General features: G+C 40.2%; 1 protein-coding gene across 6 annotated transcripts in view; it reads right to left on the bottom strand.

Moving 5' to 3' along the window:
* reep2 (receptor accessory protein 2) overlaps positions 1 to 17,389 on the bottom strand; it is an 88,384-nt gene extending 70,995 nt beyond the window's left edge. For all 6 annotated transcript variants that reach the window (XR_007944559.1, XR_007944558.1, XR_007944560.1 and 3 more), the window contains exons 1-7: positions 17,111 to 17,389; positions 15,047 to 15,119; positions 11,112 to 11,188; positions 9,373 to 9,493; positions 9,084 to 9,197; positions 4,779 to 4,959; positions 2,056 to 2,222 (exon numbers count right to left, since the gene is read on the bottom strand). Coding sequence is in view for 1 of the 6 variants with exons in the window: in XM_022189543.2 (XP_022045235.1) it covers positions 2,056 to 2,222; positions 4,779 to 4,959; positions 9,084 to 9,197; positions 9,373 to 9,493; positions 11,112 to 11,188; positions 15,047 to 15,119; positions 17,111 to 17,142 (765 nt within the window). In the remaining 5 variants the exon portion in view is untranslated. The remainder of the gene's footprint in view (positions 1 to 2,055; positions 2,223 to 4,778; positions 4,960 to 9,083; positions 9,198 to 9,372; positions 9,494 to 11,111; positions 11,189 to 15,046; positions 15,120 to 17,110) is intronic.
* Between the last annotated feature and the right edge of the window lie 4,160 nt (positions 17,390 to 21,549).

The following is a 21,549-nucleotide window of genomic DNA, read 5'->3' as shown; positions in this document are numbered from 1 at the left end:
TGCACAGTCATGTTGGAAGAGGAAGGGGCCAGCTCCAAACTGTTCCCACAAAGTTGGGAGCATGGAATTGTCCAAAATGTCTGAAGCATTCAGAGTTCCTTTCACTGGAACTAAGGGGCTAAGCCCAGTTCCTGAAAAACAACCCCACACCATAATCCCCCCTCCACCAAACTTTACACTCAGCACAATGCAGTCCGACAAGTATGGTTCTCCTGGTAACCACCAAACCCAGACTGGTCCATCAGATTGCCAGATGGAGAAGCGTGATTGGTCACTTCAGAGAAGGCGTCTCCACTGCTCTAGAGTCCAGTGGCAGCGTGCTTTACTCCACTGCATCCCTCGCTTTGCATTGCACTTGGTGACGTACAGCTTGGATGCAGCTGCTCGGCCATGGAAACTCATTCCATGAAGCTCTCTGCTGAAGCACTGTTCTTGAGCTAATCTGAAGGCCACATGAAGTTTGAAGGTCTGACTCTGCAGAAAGGTGTCAACCTCTTGGCACTATGCGCCTCAGCATCCACTGATCCCGCTCCATCAGTTTACGTGGCCGACCACTTGGTGGCTGAGTTGCTGTCGTTCCCACACACTTCCACTTTCTTATAATACAGCGGACAGTTAACTGTGGAATATTTAGGAGCGAGGAAAAATCAAGACTGGATTTGTTGCACAGGTGGCATCCTATCACAGTTCCACGCTGGAATTCACTGAGCTCCTGAGAGCGACCCATTCTTTCACAAATGTTTGTAAAAGCAGTCTGCATGCCCAGGTGCTTGATTTGATACACCTGTGGCCATGGAAGTGATTGGAACACCCGATTCTGATTATTTGGATGGGTGAGCGAATACTTTTGGCAATATAGTGTATTTAGTATCACAGAATTCATTAAGTCATTTCCTTAAATGATCAATGAATTACATTGACTTCCTTTTAATAATTATGTGTTTTGCACAAATCATTTTTTGTCAATAATATTATTGGAGGACAAATATCTGCATTTTTTACCGATCTCTGCTCAGTTATTTGTATCACCTGCTGCCTATTTAAATCATCACTGATTATGGTGTCTAATCGTGGCAGCTTTAGATGGTATCATACTGCATGACAGCATTAATGCCCCCATCAGGATGAACTGAAATACATTTGGTGATCCCTTTTCCTCTCACACCATAACATCAGACCGTTGAACTCACACAGCTCCTATTTCCTCCTAATTACACCCAACTTAATAGCATACAAAACTAAAACAGTAACCTTGGTAAATGTCATAAATAGCAGCATGATAGCACTGTCATTGACTGTCTTATAGCTCCATTCGACCCAACAGGTTTTTGTCAAAACTGACAAAATATATTATTCTTAAACACAGTATAAATTGGATTTTGAGTGTACTGTTAATTGAATGCACAAAGGAAATCAGGTAGCTGCAAAAAATTCAAACAAGTTGAGGATGGCAGTAATAAAGTACAGGAAACACTTGGAAAATAAAAGTTTTTAAAACCTGGAAAAACATTTGAGGTTTGCTACTGAAGTTTAGTAGCCATAAATACATCAGTCATCAGTTTGACCTGCATCGCACGTACACTAGAATTACAAATACAGAATAAAAGACTTGTGTATTTAAAAAAAATAATAAAAATTAAATATAAAATCAGCATACAATTACACTAAGTATGTACACTATATAGCCATGTATATGCAGTTAATATGTAGTATAGAGTGCAGCCTCACAGCGCTGTTAGCATGGCTGTAAACTCGGCTGTAAACTCTGGTGATGCATACACAAAAATGGAACTATTGCCAGATTTGGGATGTATTATTAACACCAATACTCTTTTCTCCAGTTAAATATTTTGTAACTGTGCAAAAGAGTTTATTCAACTCTAAACACAAAAGCATTTTTTGAAGATTGCTATTGTAATAACTCCATTACTGAAGATCTTTTAGGAAAATCAGAAAATAATCAATAGCGACGAGATGCCAACTGGGCCAATACTGTAACAGAAATTTTAGCCATGACTGTACCACCTTATGCATGTGTGTCTTCACAGGTCCTACCTCTGTCTTAGCAGCAGCAGGTTTCTTGGTTGCCTTGGTGTTGGTACTGCGTTTAGGGGCTTTGTCGCCCACATCTTCATCGGAGTGTTCAGTTCTTGTGTCTGACAGATCAGAGCTGTGTTGAGACGACGTGTCATCAGCAAGGGCTGCAGCTGTTAAAGAGCGAGCTGCAGGATTGGACAAAGATTGATGGTCAGTCAATTTAACTACATCAACAGTTTTCAAGATTTCAGGTATTTTTTTTTGCTACCGAACTAATTCAGTCATCTGATTTATCAGAAAGGCAGTATCAGTGAAGCGACTTAACAGTTGTCAGTGCAGACTGGAGCATCACTTCATTCACAGCCTCTCACACCACCCAGTGGACAGATTTAAAAAACGCTGCTTTTGTCTGCACTAGTTTTAAAACTGGAGCTTGCTATTGCTAAAATCACACTATATAGGAGTCTCTTCAGTCAAGCCATTATTATAGTATACTGGTGATAAAATATGCTGCATTAATATAATTTTTAATCATTAAACTCAGTGCACTGACTACAAGCGATATGACCAGCAGAAAGAATGTGGCCACAAAGTCACGCTTTCCACATTCGGGAGTCCGTCAAAGCACTGCAAGCTTGATGACTACCCAAGCACCAGGAAAACAAAATGCTGCTTCAAAAACATACTTGTTATGGTTGTAAAACAATAAGCTCCTAGCCTAGCCGCGTTAGACAACCCACGGCAACGAATTTCATTCTCTGCCAGGGTGGGTCTAGTTACCCTCCATAAGGCTCGAGGCTGGATTCTCCTAAAACTGGCCGGACCAATCACCATGAAGTGTAGAGTCAGAAGGCGGGCATAACTAAGTGACGACAGAGGCGCGACGATTCTGACAGAAACAACCGGAAACAACTAGCCTAGCCGCGCTAGACAACCCACGGCAACGAATTTAATTCTCTGCCAGGGTCGACAACAAAAATGACAACAGTTGTTGAGCTCCATTAGTACCGACTCTGAATAATCTTTCTGTTAACATGTCTGTAATATACTTGAGCTTCACCCATTGACTGTATAAATAAGGCTTCACCAAACTACCGCATCCTCTGATTTCCGGTGCTCTTGGAGCCTATTCGTTGCGCTGATTGGTTGTATACCTATCCAATTGCTGCAGAGGGATTTGATAGACAACCTTTTAGCCCGCCTCCCTCCCTGTCGAGCGTGCCTGGACCCTTGTGCCGTCAGAAACATGGGTGTAGCGTGGCTAGGCTAATATTCTCCATCTTCCACACCTTAATAATTCTTCATGTAAAGAGCTGTGATGAAAGTAATCACTGCCAGACTTTAGATGTGCTTTAAACCCTTGTCCATGCTTTCCATCGATGTGCCCAAACATTTTGATATTCCAAACTCTCCACCGTGCTCGACATGCCACGGGATTATTCACATTGACATGGTGCTACAGCCCAATCTATGAGGTAGCTGCTACTTCCTGTAAACAGGGAAAGTCACAGGCAGCCTTTAGAGATAAAGCCAACCTCTGCAGCAGTACTACTGTAGTATGAACATAACCGCATGCACTTCTTCTGTCCGCTGTTAAAGTCTAAAACTGTTAAAAAGATGTGGAAAACATGAATTTGCCTTCAGTAACGTGGAGCTCTGGAACTCTGCAGCTGCTGCACATATGCCCTTGTGTTTGGGTTTCTTAAAAACAACTAAACTAACCCATAAAAAAGGCAAATCACTTAGAGCTTAATATGCATTGAATTGTAGCAGTAGGTCATAAATAGACATGACACAAGTCACAAACATTGGAAACAACTGTTTGCAGTGTAACCTGCACTGTTAAAATGGTTTCACAAAACTGACTTTTCAAATGTTGTATGAGGTAGAAAATGCAGTTATTTGCTAAACCTCACAGGCGGACACAGTGTGTTTTGGTTCATAAAACTAGCTAACTCCACAGGGCACCTTTAAGAGCAGTACATGGCTGAAACTGTCCAAATTTCTTTTTGTGATCAATTAATCAGTAAATGATTATTCAGGTAACATTTTGGTACAGAGGACAGCAAAATATGTGTTTGATACAATTAATTTCTGCATTTCCTTGCAGTCAGACTCACTAAACATGTGAAAAGCTGAAATTAACCACAGCTAAAACACAGACTCTCTTCAGTAAACACAGAACTCCACTCTTCTGTGGAGCATTCAGGATCAAATCAGCCAAAACATTTCATTTAAACTCTGACTTCAGCGTCTTGTTCTAGCTTTCTGTCACACTGGGTTCAGGAACTGTAGCCGTATAAATTAAAATGTGCCACTTTGCCCTGCTCATTCATTGTTTCAGTGCCTCTCTCTGTATTCATTCTGCAGCTTGTCAGGCCCACACAGTCGGTCAGCCGGCGGTGCAGCCAGACACAAAGAGTCCTGCTTTAAGAATCTCATCCCACTGCAATCACGTGCTTTCACCCCCCCACTCGACCCTGTTTTCATCCCTTCCCTCATCATCCTCCTCTCCACTGCCATGCTGCAGTCCTGTTCACCACATGACTCCCCTCGGCCCGAATCGTCCCAGCATCTTTCTGATAAAAGTTGAATAAAGGAAGTCGTCATTCTGGCTCAATTAGCGATCTGCAGACACAGTATGCATGTATTAACACGTTTCTGTACGTTTCTCGGCGTGAAGCTGCAAACGAAGCAGCGTTGGATGTGCATCGTTGCAGGTGTGTGCTGCATGGCCTTACTCTGGCGTGCAGCGGTGCTCTTGGCGCGTGGCAGCGTGCTGGACCCTGAGCTCATCTCGTCCATGGGGTCCCGTCTCATGCGGCCATCTGAAGTGTGCAGAGCCAGGTCGTCCTCGGCGTTGATGAGAGTCAGGTCCTGCATGCTGAAACTCCGCAGCTTGTCCGACAAAACGCCCTGCCCCTGGTCGACACGGCAAAACCAAACGCAGACATGTTATATTTGTGACAGCATAACAATATCATCTTTGATATTATACCGGTAATCACTCAGGCCTTAGAGGGAGAGGTCATCCAAAAATCCATGTTTTACAGGCAGTTCTTCTTTAATGAAGCACTGACGGATTTATCTACAAAAGGTTGCCAAGATAGGAGAGTTTTATGTAAATCAATAATGTGTCATATTGGGAATCCCATGTTATCAACATAAATGTCCTGTTTATTAGTTACAACCACTTAAATTAAATTCTCTCATCGGTATCAATTAAAACTGTGATTAACTGAGCAGCAGAAAATTGATGCATAATGTAAGGATTTGCTGTTTCTTTCTTTTGTGCATAACTTTAAACTAAATATATGAGGATCTTGGACTGTTCATAAAAAACCTCAATTACTAAATTAAGTGAAAAATAATAACTAATGGAAAAAAATGATAATTGTAGTTCTGCAGTCATTAATAAATAAGGATCTACACTGAAATATATGTTTCATAATTTATCAACAAAAATATGAGTCAGTGGTCTGTACAAACATGAAATTGAGTGCTACTTAACCAAGAGATTAGTATGAGCAGTTAATTGGACAAAGGACAGAAACAGTCAGTCTTGTATGTCTCTACTGATCAATACAGAAATAATATGTGATTTTGGAAACAATTGCCTCAGTCAATCTTCCATAAAACATCATACCCATACACTTGGACTGGCTGCAGCTATTTGATCGATAGCACATGCATCGATTTGGCAGAGCACATTTTACCAGGATTTGAAGAACAACTTGTTGCACCTTCAGCTTTCATCTTGAGCTTCGTACACTCTTCATTTTCATGCATGCATCTAATCTTTGACCACTCAAAGACAGCTGTGTTAATATCGGTCTGTTCATGTTAACACGAAGCATTAAAAAGCTCCTTCAGGAATGCAATCATGTCAAATACACACCTGAACACACAGTGGTGTGTAGGGGACTGAGGTGCAGAACATTCCAACACAACACACAGAGAATCCAGAGACCTTATCTCAAAGCTCTAAATCTGGTAGGACACCATTTCAATAGATGTTTGACAATCGGATTTGTAAGTTTAAGAAGCTATTTGGCCTCTGACCTCTCCTAGACAGAGAAGCTCAATATCACCCTTGGGAGGAACACACCCACAAATGGTTAGAAGTTGATTTGAATTTGACTCCAGAACTTTCTGTCACTGGAATGCAACTGGGGCTTTAAAATAAATAAATAAATAAATAAATCTTGGGGGTTTAATTTTAAACGCAGCTTAAAACTAGGTTCCTTTATGATGGCTGAAAATGTTTTTTATTTTTACACGCATTCCGACAAGATGTTTTTCTACAATTTAAGTTGGTCTTTGTTTTTCTCTGTTTTACTGCAAGTTGGACTTCTTAAATTATATTTACACTGCAACAGTGCAAACATTTTCTATTATAGCTGTGAGCTTTTGACTCTTAGTGTTTTTACTTTGGCACACTTTTGCAATGTAAACCTGCCAAAGTGTCTCCTTGTCTCTGCGGTCCTGAACCAACTCATCCAGCAGATCATCACAGCTCCACATCCTGCAGCGGTCTCCCTCTCACTACTACAAAGGCTATGCTAGTATCACTTTCCTTCTGCTAAACAGGTGAATTTACAAATTATAATTGGCTTTCCAATTCCCTAGCGATTCTAAATTCATCATCTTTCTACCAACTGCTTCCAGTGACGATCACAGTTAATTAGTTTACCTGCATTCATTCATTCACTGTCTGCTGTTCATCAGGTCATTGTTGCTTATTGTTTGTTTGTAGTATTAGTGAAGAAATGTTTCAGCATAGTTATCGTTGCTTCTAACGTGCATTTCTTTGTTTGGGAAGTGGAGATCAATGAAATCAGAGTTCACAACTTTCATATTGAGACTGACAAGTGGATTTGATAAATTTATCATTATTCAACCTGAAATATTCTTCATAAAGGTCTGAGTGGTGTCCCTGATAAACGAGTGCAATTTTAATCACAAATAGTAGTTTCTACATAAGTCGCATGGCCACATGAGGCTACACATTTTGCATACCCTTTAATTTGTCATGACATATCTAATTACTTCCTGCTCCCATGTGAGACTACATTCATGCTACACAATTTATACATTTTCACTACATTATAGTTATGGCTCCATGTATGAGGTTACTAACGCTACATGTTATTTACATGATGTGTCCATGTGAGGCCATTTTCGCTACACATGAGTTGATATCAAACTCATTGATGACCCTCTGGGACTCTGGGAGCACTTAATGTGTGTAAATGTAATAGAGAATTATTACCAGGCATCTTTGACGGAACACTACTACTTCATTAATGTGTGTTGAGAACAGTGAACCTCTCAGTTGATTAGAGCTGCAACAATCTGATCAATTAACCACGCCCGATGGGTACGTCGGCGGGGTTATTGCATTCGGTGCGGTATGAATGTGGCTATGTCCGGTCCGATATCTCTGCAACCGCTGAAGTCAGGATAATCAAACTTGGCACTGAAGATCAATCTAAGGTCCCCTGCTCCGTTGTGGAGTTACAGGTCAGCAGCTCAAGTAGGGAGGGAGATACGTACAATGATCAAAATTGATACATACGGCATCAGTTGTATAGGGAGGACAGGGTTTTCGCCAGCAGAGGGCGTGGTTCTGCCTCTACTGAGGGCTCATCTAGTTTACCAACTAAAATTGGAATTTGTTTATATAATTAAGTTATCATAAAAGGCATTTTTCAAGCAAAATGGCAATGATTTTGATTGGTGAAAGCTTTTCATTATTTCTTAGCTTTCTATGGCAATAAACTGATTTTTTCTTCTACATTTTGTTGAGATATAACAAATAATTTAGAAAAAAATCTGCATATAAATCAACATTTAAAGTATGCAGCCCAACAAATGATAGAGGTGATTTGAATATACCTCACAAATCAGAACAAGCAAGTCTGCAGTCTAAGTGCTCCTCTTTAGCAATATGACTGACTTGCAAAGAGTTATTTTCTCTTCAGCAGTGGTTTGCAGGTAGTATGCAAGGAGAAATACAAAATATCTTCCAAATAGTCACATTAGCAGTGAATTCAGTAGGTGTCAGGCACAGTATGAGCCATATTTAAGATAATAAATCTGCACAAGATTATATTCGTAACACAATCCAGAATTGAGGAAACACAGCAGTGAAATTATTACAGTCAAGAATTAAAGGATTTGTCAAAATTATTTCAGTGCCCATATTTTGCTTTTTGGATTTTCCAATTCTGTCAGTATGTTAAAGTTTTTTGTGCATGTAAAAAGTCTGCATTGAAAATTAACACCAAAGGCAGTTTTCCTCTGCCACAGAAAATACAGGTCCCGACCAAATGCCTTGTTTATAAACCAGACTTATTCCATGTTACTTATCGGTGTTACCACGCAGCACATTTTAGTACGGTCTGTCTAGTTAGAAAGAATGAGCAGCTGTCTTATAGCCCAGTCACAAGCAAACACACCAAATGTTCTGCTGTTGGCTGCAAGAGTGAACACAAGAGCCTTCATGCACTCCCAGCTTCTAAAGAACTGAAGATCCAGTAGATTACTTTTATTTTTAATGGCAATGCGTCCACAACAATGGGAAAATCCTTAGTGTTAGCATCGTATGCTAGCTTAGGTCAAAGCTACATCAAAATTGTAGAACTGAGGGATGATATAACACTGAGCATTGTGAAACATGATCACTTCTGCAACTGTCCTTCCTTGTTCTGGGTAAGATTCTGATTAACTCTAGGGGTTTCATATAAATTTGTGGATACAGTGCATGACCAACAGCCCCTTACTTTTGTTGAGCCACCTAACCAATCAGAGCAGACTGTACTTTTCAGATGAGGAGCTACAAGAGCCAGGAGCTGCAATGGGGCATTTCAGACAAAACGTGAAGTGCTGCAAAGATGTATAGTATAAGAAACATAAGGTGTTTTTTTACATAACTAGTACATTCTGTAAACCCATTCCAGTAGAGCCTGACATGACCAAAATATGTCAAACTGTAAATGTGCATAATCTTGGCTATTCATGGTATCACAGAGCACACAGCTTACCTTAGTAGCTGCAGTGACAGCAGCATTAGCAGCCAAGTTGAGACCCCGTTTTCCAAACCTCATCATGGTCTCATAACTCCTGTCTTTGGCCTGTGCTATGTACTCATCTATCTCCTGTGGCACACAAGGACAGCCGAGGAGAAGTGAAAGACAACAGTATATGGCATCAGAACAAAGAACAAATTGATAAATGGAAGCAAAGGACTAAGTGGAATATCTTAATGTGGACTTGCACACCACTTTACATCTGCAAGACGACTTTGTCATTTCCAACAGTCACAATCCTTACCTTCTCTTTGTTGGACAAGGTTGGGTGGACAAACTTGCGGTACAGGACGCTGGAACCCTTGGTGTATGGGGACAGGAGCCAGATCACAAATGCAATCTTTAGCTCAAAGTAAAATGGAAACCTGCGGAATCAGACATAAACAATCAGGAGTGAGGAAAAGGAAACAAAGACTTTAACTTTTAGATGCATAAGTGGGTCTAAAATAACCCGGTGAGGTCATTTTCTTTCAATATCCTTGCAATGAAAAGTTATCATTTCATATTCCAGCTATTCCTCAAAAAGTCTGTTTCTGACATCATTGCAGTAAAAATTTTAAATGACCTTTTATACTTCTTAAGAAGTTATATTTGCATTACCACCCCAAGCTTCCATAAGTGGGTCAAAAATGACCCGCATGCATTTCCCATAGAATCTCATGGAAACCTGTGATTCTTATCAGTTGTTGCCGTCAGAAATATATTTATTGTGGATCTCACACACACCCTATGTCAGAAGTGTCACCAATCAGGAAGATTATTTTCCACAGCAAGACCAGACGCATGCAAGTATTATCTACATTTTTTACTTCAGAAAAAAACTGATGTCATCAAATTGATATTTTCAACATACTTACATATTCATGACTCGTGTTATTATTGTGCATCATCAAATTAGCCTACTTTATAGTGAGTATATACAGTATATAGTTACATATTGATTGATAGGTTTGTGTGTCATTCAAAACATTCTGCTCCTTTGCTGTTTCCTCATCTAGAGTGTCATGACTGCTGGGTTTACAAGAGAAATGATCGTCCAGATGCTGGATTATGGAGACACAGTTTTGGGTTTGGACTCAGAATCTGAAAACTCAGACATCTCATTGATGAGGACCCAGATTATCGTCCAGCTGGACAGCCAACCCGCCTCAGTGAACAAAATCAGTCAGATACAGAAGATTCCTCTGATGAGTCCTCTTAAGGGAAGGGTGAAGTCGAAACCATGCCCAACAGAATGAGTCATAAAGACTTTTACTGGAGTGAGTTACCTCCCACCCAGAGCAGAACACTAAGCCATAATATCCTGAGAAGTCAGTCAGGGTCTGCACCGGGCCTCACCAAAACATGCATGGGAGTTCTCCATCACTGATACGATCATACAATAGGTGATGAAGTACACAATCTTGCAGGGACAGAAATGAGCACTAATTGGAGGAAAAGAGTGGAAAAGTGTAGAAAAAATGGACATTCTTCTATTGCTGTTCTGCATAATCTTTTTCAATTATCAAAATGTTCAAAATCTGGTATAAAGTGAAAAATAAACATATTTTAAGCATGAAATCATTTTTGTACTGGTCAACATATAATACAAACAATATTAAAAGGTTAATTCTTAACCAAAATGACAAAAATTGCATAAAAACACATCGATTAATCTACAGGACATTTTTGATCCACTTATGGCAGAGTGTAGGGTCCAATCATTCATGCATCTAAGGGTTAAGGAAGGTGTACACAGTTGAGTCAAACAGAAAGGCACAACAGAAAGGACAGGATATACGTGTGTGTGAATTGCATTTTCTAATTCAAAAGTAAAAACATGATACTTAAAGAGATCATTGTATTAAAGATAACCACAGCACTTGGACACATACGAATGCATCTATTGATTTTATAAAAGCTGCTTTTTAAAAATAAAAAATAAAAAAAAATCACAAGACAGTTGGTCACGAGGGTCATGATGATGAGTAGCTCCTGACTCACCATGATAGGAGAAGGTCTGTGGCTGTCTCTGCTGTAGTGAATAACGCAAATACTATCCAGTACATCATCCACTTTACCTGGACACAAACAGAGGTGAAGAGGAAGAAAATTATAAATATAGCACAGGAAAACCCACAGCATCATGTGTACACGTGCAGAGCCATGTGGAGCTGAACAGCAGCTCCACACACAGACATGCCAATGCAGAAAGGCAGCATATGTTTCAGTCCATTCACATCACATCAGCACGCATGGTTAAATGTCTGGGACAGAGCAAAATGTGGGACGGCGTCTAAATATACCACAAACTCGGCACTTAGGGGGAAACTAACCTTGGAAGCAATATCAAACACCACAGATTTAGCAGAAACACATAAAAAAATCTAACATTGAATGTAAGAAAAGCATTACTGTGTGGTAATGTGTGTCTCAAGGCAACAGCTCCATGGACACACGTGATCCTGAATCGTTCAACTCATTAGAAAGGAGCCAAACGAAAAGGGGGGGTAATGAAAACATCAGCTGTAAAAATGGCGTCCCCCCCACCTCTCTCATTCTCTTTCCCTCCTCCCCTTATTCGCTCCTTCTGTGGCCGTCTGCTCGAGCAGCGATTGAGAGGGTGGGTTGCCATGGTAACCTGCCAGGAGGAGACTGTTCTCCAGTGGAAATCTAGGCTGAGGGCCAGAGTGCTGCCGTCTCCTCCTCCTCCTGGAGCCCCTCGCTCTCTCTTTCTTGCTCATACCATGCAGCGATGAGGTAAGCAGGAAGGATCCCTTTTAGCTGATCAGGTTCTCAGCCAAAAGCTAGAGAGGGAATCTGCTGTTTTGTTTTGTTGTTTTTTTACACTGGTTTCCACTAGCAACACTGGCTACCACGTCTTAAACTGACGGCCACTTTATTTGCTGTGTTATTTAAAGATGCTCCCCCTTTACAGCTTGTTCCTTCTAGCTGTTCTTCCAGCATAGTGTGGACTGTTTTAAAACACCAACAGCAACCAATAAGGGTATTAAAGGTTTATAAGCACGACATTTGAACTACGATACTTTCATGCAACACCAAAATAACACCTTTCACAGGAGCCAGAAACTATGAGAACAGAGAGAATCTTCAGATTTCATAAAGAAATCATGTGTCTCATTTTAAAAATTCACCAAAAATAGACCCTTTATTTTAACCAGATCATGTAAAAGGCAAAAAAATCTGTCATCTTTGGTGCAACTATGAAGCCATGAGTGACTCAGCAACGACCAACAGTCACATGACAAAAATGTAGAGACTTTTCAGCTGAACTGGACGGAACTGCAGGCTGTGTTTACAGGGCTGAGAGGAGAAAGATGGAATCAGATTAATAATGCAAATAGTAAAATATCTATAGTGTGTAGACACACAGTTTCGTACCATCTGTGAGCACTTGGGAAAATGTTGTACATGTCAATTTCAATTTGTTTTTCCATTTTGTAAAATAATTAAGAAAAACTTTCATTTTTTTCTGTTTTACTGCACAAAACGCATTTTTGATTTCTCTCTACATCTAGCCATGGTTGTTCCGTTTCCTTAGAGCTGCAGGACATTACATTAGAGTGAAAAATGAGGACACAGTGAGTGAAAATTTAACAGCTCAAAAACTGCTTCGGGTTCAGAGGGTTAAGCTTGCTTTGGATGTTATTTTTGGCCTAAATGCAAATAAGATCAGTTTATTGATTCCCAACCTTTTGGTTTGTTTCCTTTTAAACAAACAAACATCACATACTAACATGTCTCTGAGTCATATGTGTTTCAAATAAAGTGATTTCCACTTTTTAAATGGTTCATATGAATATTTTAAGCCTGAACGGGCAAAAAAATGCCCATTTTATTCATTTCTGAGCATTTTTTACTAAAGAAACACAGTGGACTCCAAAAGTATGAGAGCACACTGAAAATCTGTCATATCTTCATAAAAAATGTAAATAATTAGAGAATTTGAGGATTTAGAATCATTTCAAATCCAAGAAATAAGATTTTGCACTATTTCTGGGGCAGCATTCAAATTTAAGTACATTTGTGGTGCTGACCGTGAATAAACAGATCAGAGTTCTTTGAGTTTTATCCTTCCATTGAAGCAGTGTTGAGAGGACACAGGATTTGATCTACTCAAAGACTTGTTTAATGAAATCAACTAGCAGCCAATGTCCGCCCGTAACTCCGGAATATCATAAGACAAATAGTTATTCTGAGCAAAGGGAAGCTTTCTCAGCATCAATTTATGACTAGACTGAAAATTCTGAAGGAGGCAGGGCATGGCTTTTTGAAAACTAGATTAGCTCTATCCGAAGCATGAGGAGACAGAACTGAAGTGACCACAGCATCAGAGGATTAACACATCAAGCTTAGCTCAATGACAGAAATGAAATTTCATCACTGATATACAAAATCAGAGAAATAATGGGAGAAGACGTAGCAGCACTTCACAGTGGATGACTTCAAAACAGTCCTAGTCACTGATCTTATTTACTGATAAATCCAGATGTGAGATTTATGGCAGCAACTGAATTGTGTATGTAAGGCCATAAATATGCCTGAGCAGATTCTCAGTAAAAACCCAACAGGACTAAAGTCAGAACTGAAGAAGCATTGGGGACGAGAGGGAAATGTCTGGTTGCTTTTTACTGATGGTCTTAGAATTAAGGAGATAATCAGGAGAGAGAACAGAACCAGAGGGAATCAAGCCTGAGGAATCTTCAATTTTGCAGGTGTTTTGCTGATTCTAAGGTTAGGTTGACTGGATTTGAACACCTGCACTGAATAGACGCCAACCTGACTGAGGAGAAGTCGCGCTCTATTCTTTAGAGATGTTCCACCTTCTGATTTGCATCTTTGGGGAGAAGTATTTGTACTTCAGCAGGATAATAATGAGCCCAAACACAAAGCTCTGCAAGAAATACTTAAAGGTCAGTGAGTGCTGGTTTGTCATGGACTTTCCTTTACAGTCATCTGAACTCAACTCTGAGGAAGTCAAACATTTCAAGATGTTGCTGGGTTATCAGGTTTTGCACCAACTTGTAGAATCCACGCAGATCCAAAGCCGCTGACAATGAAGCAAAAGGGGGGCAGACAAACATTTTTCTACTTTTTACTTAAATTAATGAGCTCATATTGTCACTTGTAATGAAAAGCGTGTGAATTCAATTCAAAACAAAGGCAAAAAATAGAACAAGCTGCACTATTGGTCTCAGACTTTTGGTACATCTGTGTCCTTTCTTTTTTCTTTTCTTCCCCCCTCTAATCTTAAAGTGTTCAGTCACATCCACGACCCCTTGGACTGATACAATGCGGTTGGGTTTTTGCAGCACGGTATGAGCATTCAGTCATTAAAAGGTGCATGTATGCATGGTTTTATCCTCTTTACAGGTGGTGAATAAAAATTATCTGCTCAAAAAATGAGAGGAGACTCACTACTGTCTTGTTTAATGACAATATTTCAGTTTTAAAACCCTGTCAAGCCAATGTATGTACAATAAAGAACAACTAAGAAGAATTAGGACCTAGATGATATGCAGGTATTATTTCATGTTTTAGTGTTGTTATGCTTCTTCAGCTCTCCTAATTAAACGGCTCGGACATGCTTCTACTCTTGTCTGGGAGACCCGGATCCTTATCAAACTTGCCAAGTGACAATGTTCAAAGAAACCAAAACAATCAATGCTGCCATCATTAAAACAGAAATTAGTCTCTGGAATTAATGTGTGTCGACCAACAAAACAATGCCAGGCGTTTCTCTGACCTACATTTGAGTGTGCTTCACATTACTGTCCTCCTCAAATTTATAACTTAACACGTTAGAGCAAAAATAGCTGCTGCCATCAGCCCCGAGCAAAAAAATCCCAAAAGTCACGCGGAGCAGACAGGGGTCAAAAACACCCTGCTGATATTTAGTAACCAGAGGTGATACTCACATATTCCTTCACATTCTTCGTCTTGACAGCCTTGTATGAGGAGTATGCTGGGTAGAGTGTCCCAAAGGCAAGGCTGCAAAAGGCAGAGGAGCAGAGAGGTTTGGGTCAGAGGAAGGAGATTCAGCTGGAGAACGTGGCCTCTGGGCCTTCACTCCGACACCTCCTGCAGATTAGCCATGCTTGCCCTGAGCTTATGTAAACATACAGAGGTACAAGTTCTGTATTGTCAAACTAATTACACTCAAACAGAGTCAGTCTCTGCATGGTTTTGGTGTTGATGCCACAAAAGGGAACTGACAGGCAGGGACTTGTCAAAACACAGTGGACTGATAGTCAGAGCAAACAGCATACTGGACATCATGTACTCAGGAAGACTGCAGCAAGATAAAGTGGAAAAAACACATAAAAGTCTGCGCGGGGTGGGTCACCATGTGTTCAGTCCTCGTGCAGATTGGGACACTAAGCACACAGAGCTGTGTTTTTGATGTGCATTTGGTTCCATCCTCTGCCACTGTGCTGATTTGTGCTGATCTGACAGGATACTGACTGCTGAGTGAGAGGACAGCAGGGAGAATACAGTTCAGAAAATCAGTCTGAATGTATGCTTACAGGGTGAATAAGTGTAGCATTTGATCTAAAGTTAAATTTTGGCTATTCATAACACAGAGACTCCCTACAAGACTTGAGCTCCCACATGCTGGTAGCCAGAGAATATCTATTATTTTTCTCAGCGTTTAAGTAGGTCCTCTGTCCCAGTAAATGTCTGAACTGCTCAGTCATGTGTGCAGTGCCTCTCAGCTCTGTACAGTAAGCTGAGCTGACTCGTAGCAGGCCTCGAGGCCTGTAGACTTCCTCAACAGACGCCCTGTGCCTCTTTGTACCCACATCTCAAGTTTTCCACAGAGTCTGAAGCCATTCAGTCCTCTCATTTAGATTTGGAGATATCGATTGATTGACACATGGTGATTTCCGTTACACTGCTTATTAATATTTTCAGGTTAGAACAAATCATTTTCTGGAAAATGAAAAGGTAAACAAACAAAAAGCACACTAATTAGGAGGCAGCTGCATGTTCAAAGTGTCGTGTTTAATATGCAGAAGCCATTATGATGCATATCCAGTCACACTGTTTGCCTCCAAACGACGCATGACTACCTGAGGTGCAGTGAAGTGGAAGAGCCAGCTGGAAGCCACTAAAAGTAGCAGTTTGTCAGTGTTATCCTCTGCTTATGTAATCCATGCACACAGAGTATTTATAGGGATGAAACACCAGCTACATTTCTACACCTGATTCAGACCATGATAGCTGTCTGAGGAATAAGTACAGTCTGGGTAAATCGACAGTAACACTGACAGGTGCATCCGGCGGTCAGGTGACAACATAATGATGAAAAGGAATCCATCCTTTGACATGGGACAGCTCTGATGCAGCAAAGTGTCTGCATACAGGACAGGGATGATGACAGCTGCTGCCTTTGGTTGAGTCACTGCTGGGATGTGTTGTGTACAGGTGGAAGCTGAGGCCTGTATACTGCCCGTCTGATCACAGCAAGAGATCTGTCTCTAAAACACACCATCATCATCATGCTCATTCATCTGTCATGGACGGAGCGACACACACCCCTCACCACATTTTAGCCTCTCCTGTTACCATGTGGTGCTGAAATGCTCCGTGAGCCGCTGTGGCATTTTAAAAAGTCACGGCAGGCAGTTTGGAGTCTGTTCTCTTGTCTGCAAGCGAGGCAGGCATATTAAGCAGGCTGAATAATGTGGTTAGCTAAAGCTGCCAGCACAGTGTCCGTCTGTCAGGTGGATAGTTACTAGCTAGCCAGCATATGTTAGCTACCAGCGGCTAGCAAGCGCTGGATGCAGATTGTGCTGCATCACTGTGTTAATTGGAGAAACAGAGCCACGGTTTTGTGTGTACACCTGCTTAAATGCCAGGTTAACAATAACATGCTTCTACATTAGCGAATTGTGGCTGTACGGACGGAAGATGGATGACAGCTTGGCTAGTAGGACAGCTGATGAATGGAGGCTAACGTCTGAGCAGCCGTTACTCACACGACTATCCTCGATATGATCCAGGATACCATCTTGCTGGAGCCTTCTCCGCTTCTAGGGAATGTAAGTCGGCTAGCAAACGGGCTAGGTGCCCCCCATTCCCCCTTGCAGGACGCTGTTTTATTGTAAGGTGAGCCGGCCCGGTGCTGCCTGTCTGCCGAGCCGAGCGGAGCTGTCAGGTACCACCGGCAGCTGTGGATGTTCTCTGCAGTGTGAGGCTCCGGGCTGCTCCGCTCTCTGCTGCTGGAAACACTGGCTCTTAAAGGGCCACGGTCAGCCCGTCAAGTGTGTTATTTTAACTTACGGGTGGGGGAGTGACAGGATCAGTTGTTCTCTCAAAAGCAACTAAATGCTCTCTTACCGCTCTTCATGTGCAATAACATCCTGAAATAAAGGCCTTTATTCACCTAAACATCTTTAATCTGACTGATTCCTCTTTTTTTCAAGCGTTAACTAATGATTGAGGTGACCATGTGTAAAATCTGGGCTCATAGGTAACATTAGTTTTGTAGAAGGGGGATCAATGTCCGAAGTGTCATCGCTTAATAAATAATGCAGCTGGAGTCCTGAAACTGCAGGGTTGTTGATTGGTCATCCCAGAATTGGAGGACATCAAATTTCAAACAATCCATGTACAAAACACTAAAACAGGCCGTTGCTGTGGAAATGTACTTGTCCTGAGACCAAATCTAAAAAATAAACTAGGAGAAAAAAATGTTTGAAAATATTTTTAAAATACCAAATAAGTCTGGAGTTCCCCCTAAAAATGCCATTTTTCTCTTCTCTCACCCCCTTCATGACCAACTTGAATCTCAAATAAAACAGTTAAAATGAAATCTAAATCTGCTTTTTTTTTTGTATTATTTTTTTCATTGAAGTCTCTTGTAATTGTGGGAACATTTTTTATCAACATAATTAAAAAATATATATATAATTCATGGAACATGTGTCCCACAACAACCCTGTTAGCAAAACCTTTTTAGCTGGTAGAAGAAAACAGTGAATCACATGAACTGCTGGAATTAACATCAACAGTTTCCCAAAAGAATGGGTTGAGCAAAGCTATGTCCTCTCTTCTATTTTTCATATTTTCATAACATTGTCAACATTGATTGAATATCTCACTCTACCTCATGCAACCCTGTTAGCATATTATCAGGATAAGACTAGCTCGTTTTACTTTTTTCTTTACCTTCTTCCATCAGTAAGTTTGTCATCTTGGTAAGCATTTTAGTCCTGAGAAAAGCTAATATTAGCATGGATTAGCAACCCTGTTACTGTGATCAGAGCAGGGTTAGTAAACAACAAATAAAACACGGAATAAAAATGGTACCATTGATGTGTACACTGAGCCAATCAAGCCTTTGATAGCTAATTACCTATTATTGACGAATATGGAGCAGAAATAGTGAAGGCTCATTTTTCAAAAATTTTGAAGCCCAAATGTCTTCCAATTTTTAAATGATCACTAAGATCTTCAATGGTACAACCAGACCTGTACCATTACTATCTGTGCTTTCACCTATCACATCTGCTCAACGACTGTCCTAATACTCAGCATAAATGCGAAAAACATCATTTTTGTCTAAAGTATGCCTGTGATTGGTACCTACAGTTTTAAAGCTCCTATTGCTGCATATCTTTGGGGGGGGGGGGGGGGGGGGGGGGGCGGGGAATCGGCCTCTTTGGGGGAAGACTAAAGGCTTTACGGTTGCTGGAGTACTGGAGTAGACAGAAACGTTGACATTTTTGTTCAAATTTGCACCATCATACAACTGGTTTGTATTATTCTATCAAATCACAGTTGCACTATTGAAGACCACATGTATACTGACAGTCAATAGAAACTTTGAGGCAGAAATGTACGCAGAATTCTACTTGTAGGGGGGTTGTAATTATTCATTGTGGATTTACTGATGATCTAGTGCCCTGGTAGTTGAGATAATGATGAGTTGTCATTTTGTCATGGTTCATTGCACATGGGTTGGTCACTTTGCAAAAGTGAACCAAATACACACCAAGCAATACTCAGTATCTGCACAATTTGAGAATGGGTTTTGAAGGCCTATATAAAGGCCCAAAAAAGGCCACCATTGTTAGTCCAGTGAACAGCATCATGCCGCGTCTATCACATGAACGTCGTCTCCGGGCACTGGGTATGGTGGAGGCCGGTTTGAGCTACAGTGATGTAGCCAGGCGTATGGGCTGTTCCCAACTGGCAATCAGAAGTCTGGTCCAAAGCATGCGCCGACAGATTGCTGCCTGCATCGAAGCAAATGGAGGCCATACTCGGTATTGACTGTTGTGACTTTGTGTTTGGCAGGTGCCATTTTCTTTGTGAAATTCTTTATTTTGAAATCATTCTTGAAACTTTAGATTTTTGTTTCTGTATGCCAATATGCTAAACAAATGATTCATATGAAGAAAATCCAGTTTCGGGCTTCAAAATAAAAATTATGTTGAAAAATATGGTCTCAAAGTTTGTAATGACTGTCAGCGTACATATCAGTGAGCCTGCAAAATATCAGGACTCCAGCTACGTTATTTCTCAAGCCATGGCACTTCAAATACTCACAGATTAGTGCAAAGAAAATGATCGATATGACCCCACCTCACTATAAATGTAAATAAGATTTTACATGTTTTACTTAATAACATATGTACTGTTATCCATTATGTCATATCTCTACATATCCATATGGAAATTCAGCATGTGAAACCTTCATTATATTCATATTTTTTATTCTTCTTGGACTTTTGTAATTTTTGCCCTGCTTCTTCCAGGCTTCATCTGTATAAAGATGCTGTAACATGTCATTTTTATCTTATGTCTTGTCACCAAATAATTGTGAACAAAGAATGTTTGTATGATTTTGTCAAAGATGTATTGTCTCTGATGTTTAGGATGTGTGGATTTTGGTATGTCCGCTATCCTTGTTTTTATCTGAAGAGACTGTAATTAACGTGATTTGCAAATGGATTTTATACATATAATAAAGAAATTAGCTTTTTGGCAGTTTTTCCTATGGGATATACTATTAAAAATATAACCCTCATGGCTGAAATCATAAAGCCATTTTGATGTACTGATAACATTTCAGTCACAATGTAGAGACTGGAATACTTCCTCGCAGGCTGGAAACTGTATATGAGCTGAACTGATCCATAAAAGCTGTTTTAACAGGTAAAAACAGGTATACTGCAAGCACAGAGCAGGTACAAGAATGCAGATACATTAAGATATTTGCTCCTATAGCAATCAGTTTTTGCAGAGGTTCACTTTTAGGCACAACACCGATATGTTCTTCTGTGATAGCAACCTTACTAGTTGTTAAATAGTATTGAAATCACTCTAGTGGTCTGAGGAAACCAGCACACATCCCAGATGTAATTTATTTTTATCCCAAAAAACATTCTGATCAAGTTCTACTGAGCATAAAAGCTTTTAGTTCCCAGACTCCTCTTAAAACAAAACATATTAGGTGATGACACTCTGTTCTCAAAACTGAATGTTACACTAAAAATGTTCTTCCTCTGTTATTGAGGGAACATTTGACAAATTCTACAATATGTTCCTTCAACATCACTACAATAACGTCTTATAAAAAGCATCCTGTCATCTGAGGTTGGAGGTAAATGTTGCTTTGAGAACATCCGTCCTTCATATTAAAGAATCTTCCTTAATGTGTTCCCTCAAAAAAGCCAAATGTTCTGCCTTTAATATGACAATACAGAAACAATAAAAAAGGTTGTGCATAAAAACATTCTGTAATATGAGGCATCGAGAACATCGGAATCCACAGAGGAGCCTAAATCATATCCACTTTAACCAATAGAAACCTCTATTTTGTAAGCAACACTTATTCCCCTATTTTAAAAAGAATGGAAAGAATTTAAGCAAATGCTACATCCTGTATTTCAATTTTTGAGTATAAATCCACAGCTAAACTGAATCATGCCTATATTATCTCATAAAACCTTATACAGATTTATTTACATACAGTAAAAAGTGCATTTTTTTACACCTAGTGACAATAATACAAAATCGTTGAATTAGCAAAAAAAATCAACACTTTCTGACTGGATGAGTAGTTGAGTCAGTAAAACGCATCTATACAGGGAGAATGGCTACGGAGAAATGGTTCAAAAAAGAAAATAATTACCTTGAGCATGTGAGCTTCACTACTGGTCGTCTGTAGGAGGTGTGGCGTCCCCTGGCCATCCCTGGGCTCCACTGATAACTACACATGACTATTAAAGACAGTAAGTGGGTTCTTATTTGTGCTACAAAAGGAGCAGAATTCATGCCTCCTCCTTTGTGAGGTGATGTTACAGTGCAAAGTGTAAACAGCCTCACTTCTGTAATTTAATCTTCAATTCAAACAAGAGGAGTGAAAACATGGCCTTACAGGCAGATAATCACACTTCTGGCATCACTT

The sequence above is a fragment of the Acanthochromis polyacanthus genome, chromosome 10 (genome assembly GCF_021347895.1).
Source record: "Acanthochromis polyacanthus isolate Apoly-LR-REF ecotype Palm Island chromosome 10, KAUST_Apoly_ChrSc, whole genome shotgun sequence".
Classification (NCBI taxonomy): Eukaryota; Metazoa; Chordata; class Actinopteri; family Pomacentridae; genus Acanthochromis; species Acanthochromis polyacanthus.
This window is presented reverse-complemented; position numbering and strand designations above follow the sequence as displayed.